Below are 1,798 nucleotides of genomic sequence, written 5' to 3' on the forward strand. Positions count from 1 at the left end.
CCCCCACCCCATGCTCTGCCCGCTGGGCTCTCCGGCCCCTTCCCGTCCGGTAGGGTGGGGCTTCGGGCAGGAGCTGCTGCAGACGAGGAGTTAGGGGACCTGGCCCTCCGCTGGCCTGGGAGGGGTGTGGGGAGGGGAGCGCCTTCCCAGTGGGGCTGAACCAAAGCCCCTGGAAACCCCAGCACCGCCGCTCCAGCCTCCCGCCGCCTCTGGGTGTAATCCAGGTCAGGAGGTGGGGGGCTCCTGGGCTGCCCAAGCTCCTTGGTGGGAACCTGCCCCACCTTTCCCGGTGGAGAGGCCGAGGCTAGCCTGGACCCTGAGCACCTGGGGGTCCTCGCCCTCCCCCTGCTGTTAACCACCCCCCCACACACACACCCCGGCCTCTGGGTGGGATGCTCCGGTGCTTAGCGTCCCTCTGGCCCTGGACTGCCCGAGTCTTTCCCTCAGACCTGAGCCCGCACCTGCTTCAGCCCCAGCCTCTCTGTCTTCAGCTGAGGACCTCTGAGGGGTTTCGGAGCTGACCCCTGGGCCGCGGGTTGGGCTTTGGCCCTCCCCACATGAGGACCCCTGCTCTTCCTGGACCCTTTAGGCTCCTGGGTACCACAGCGCAGCCAGGGTCAGTGGTGGCCAGGGACACAGGCAGAAATCGGGGGACATTTGCGTGTTCTTGGCTTCTCTCTCTTTCCTGGTTGTGGCCCAGGTCGGGGTGGGAGGCGTCCCTCTCCACCTGCCCCTCCCAGCCCCCCAGGACAGGGCCCACCTAAGCCTGGTGAGGAGGCTGTGCTGCCCGGAGCCTGGCGCTTGCTGGGTCTGGCGCTGAGGGCTGACTGTGGACAGATGGGACCTGGGGCCGGACCCCCTGGGGCCCAGATCTGGGGCTTGCTCTGCCTGGGACGGCTCCCGGGGGTGTGGGAGGGGCTGCCCCCCCAGGCCAGCATCTGCTCCACGGCTGCTCACTTCCTGGGCTTCCTGTCTGCGTCCCGCACAGACTTTCTGGGAGACGGAGGCTTTCCCTCCAGCCCACACTCTTCATCGAGCGTGGGCCTCCTTCTCAGACGCAGGCAGGGGTGTCCCGCCTCTCCCACCGGCCTGGGGCTGAGGAGGTGGTTAGAGGGCGGGGCTCAGGCCGCTCTGCACTGCCCCTCCCAGCCCTTCCTCCAAAAGCCGGCAGTGGGGCCTGGGTCCGTCCCCTCCCCAGCTGAGCCGGGTGCCCTGGGTCTCTCAGGAAGACACTGGAAAACGGGCTCCTGTCCTCCGCCCGCCTCGGCCAGGCCCAGCCCCTGTTGGGACACGAGGCTGCCCTGTGTGCGCACGGCGTGCCCTCTGCTGGGGAACAGGGCGGACAGAAGAGGACAGGTCCAAGATGTCCGGACGCCATGCCTGGCTTTCAAAAGGCCCAAGCCCTTCCCTGCCTGAGTCCTGGTCCGAGTCCCCAGGAATGGCCTTCGTTGCTCCCTCGTCCCAAGTACTGCCTGAGGCGGCCTGGGCCTGAGATCCCCGCTCTGCCCTGGGGCAGCAGGGAGGACCCCGTGGGGCCGGGTCAGCACACTAGCCCTGCCATTTGGCCCTTCAGCTGCCCGAGGCCTTGGGGCCCGAGTTCTCAGACGCCCACAGGACGTGGCTGAACTTTGTCCTGCGGCCTGATGACGGGGCCTTGAAGAAACGGTGCCGAGGCCGGGACAAGAAGTCGGTGAGCCTGGGGTCTGAGCCTGGGGCGGGGTAGCTGTGGCTCCCGCTGGGATCCTCACAGTCTCCTGCCTCTCCCAGCGAGGCCTCTCCAGCCCCCCCGGCCCCCCCG

General features: G+C 68.5%; 1 protein-coding gene across 1 annotated transcript in view; it reads left to right on the forward strand.

Annotated features, from left to right (window-relative positions):
- The first annotated feature begins 1,363 nt into the window (after positions 1-1,363).
- The window catches only part of FAM132A (family with sequence similarity 132, member A), a 2,922-nt gene continuing 2,487 nt past the window's right edge, over positions 1,364-1,798 (forward strand). The window contains exons 1-2 of the mRNA XM_014543780.1: positions 1,364-1,465; positions 1,553-1,719. Of these exons, the coding sequence (XP_014399266.1) occupies positions 1,364-1,465; positions 1,553-1,719 (269 nt within the window). The remainder of the gene's footprint in view (positions 1,466-1,552; positions 1,720-1,798) is intronic.

Source organism: Myotis brandtii, unplaced genomic scaffold (genome assembly GCF_000412655.1).
Source record: "Myotis brandtii unplaced genomic scaffold, ASM41265v1 scaffold334, whole genome shotgun sequence".
Lineage (NCBI taxonomy): Eukaryota > Metazoa > Chordata > Mammalia > Chiroptera > Vespertilionidae > Myotis > Myotis brandtii.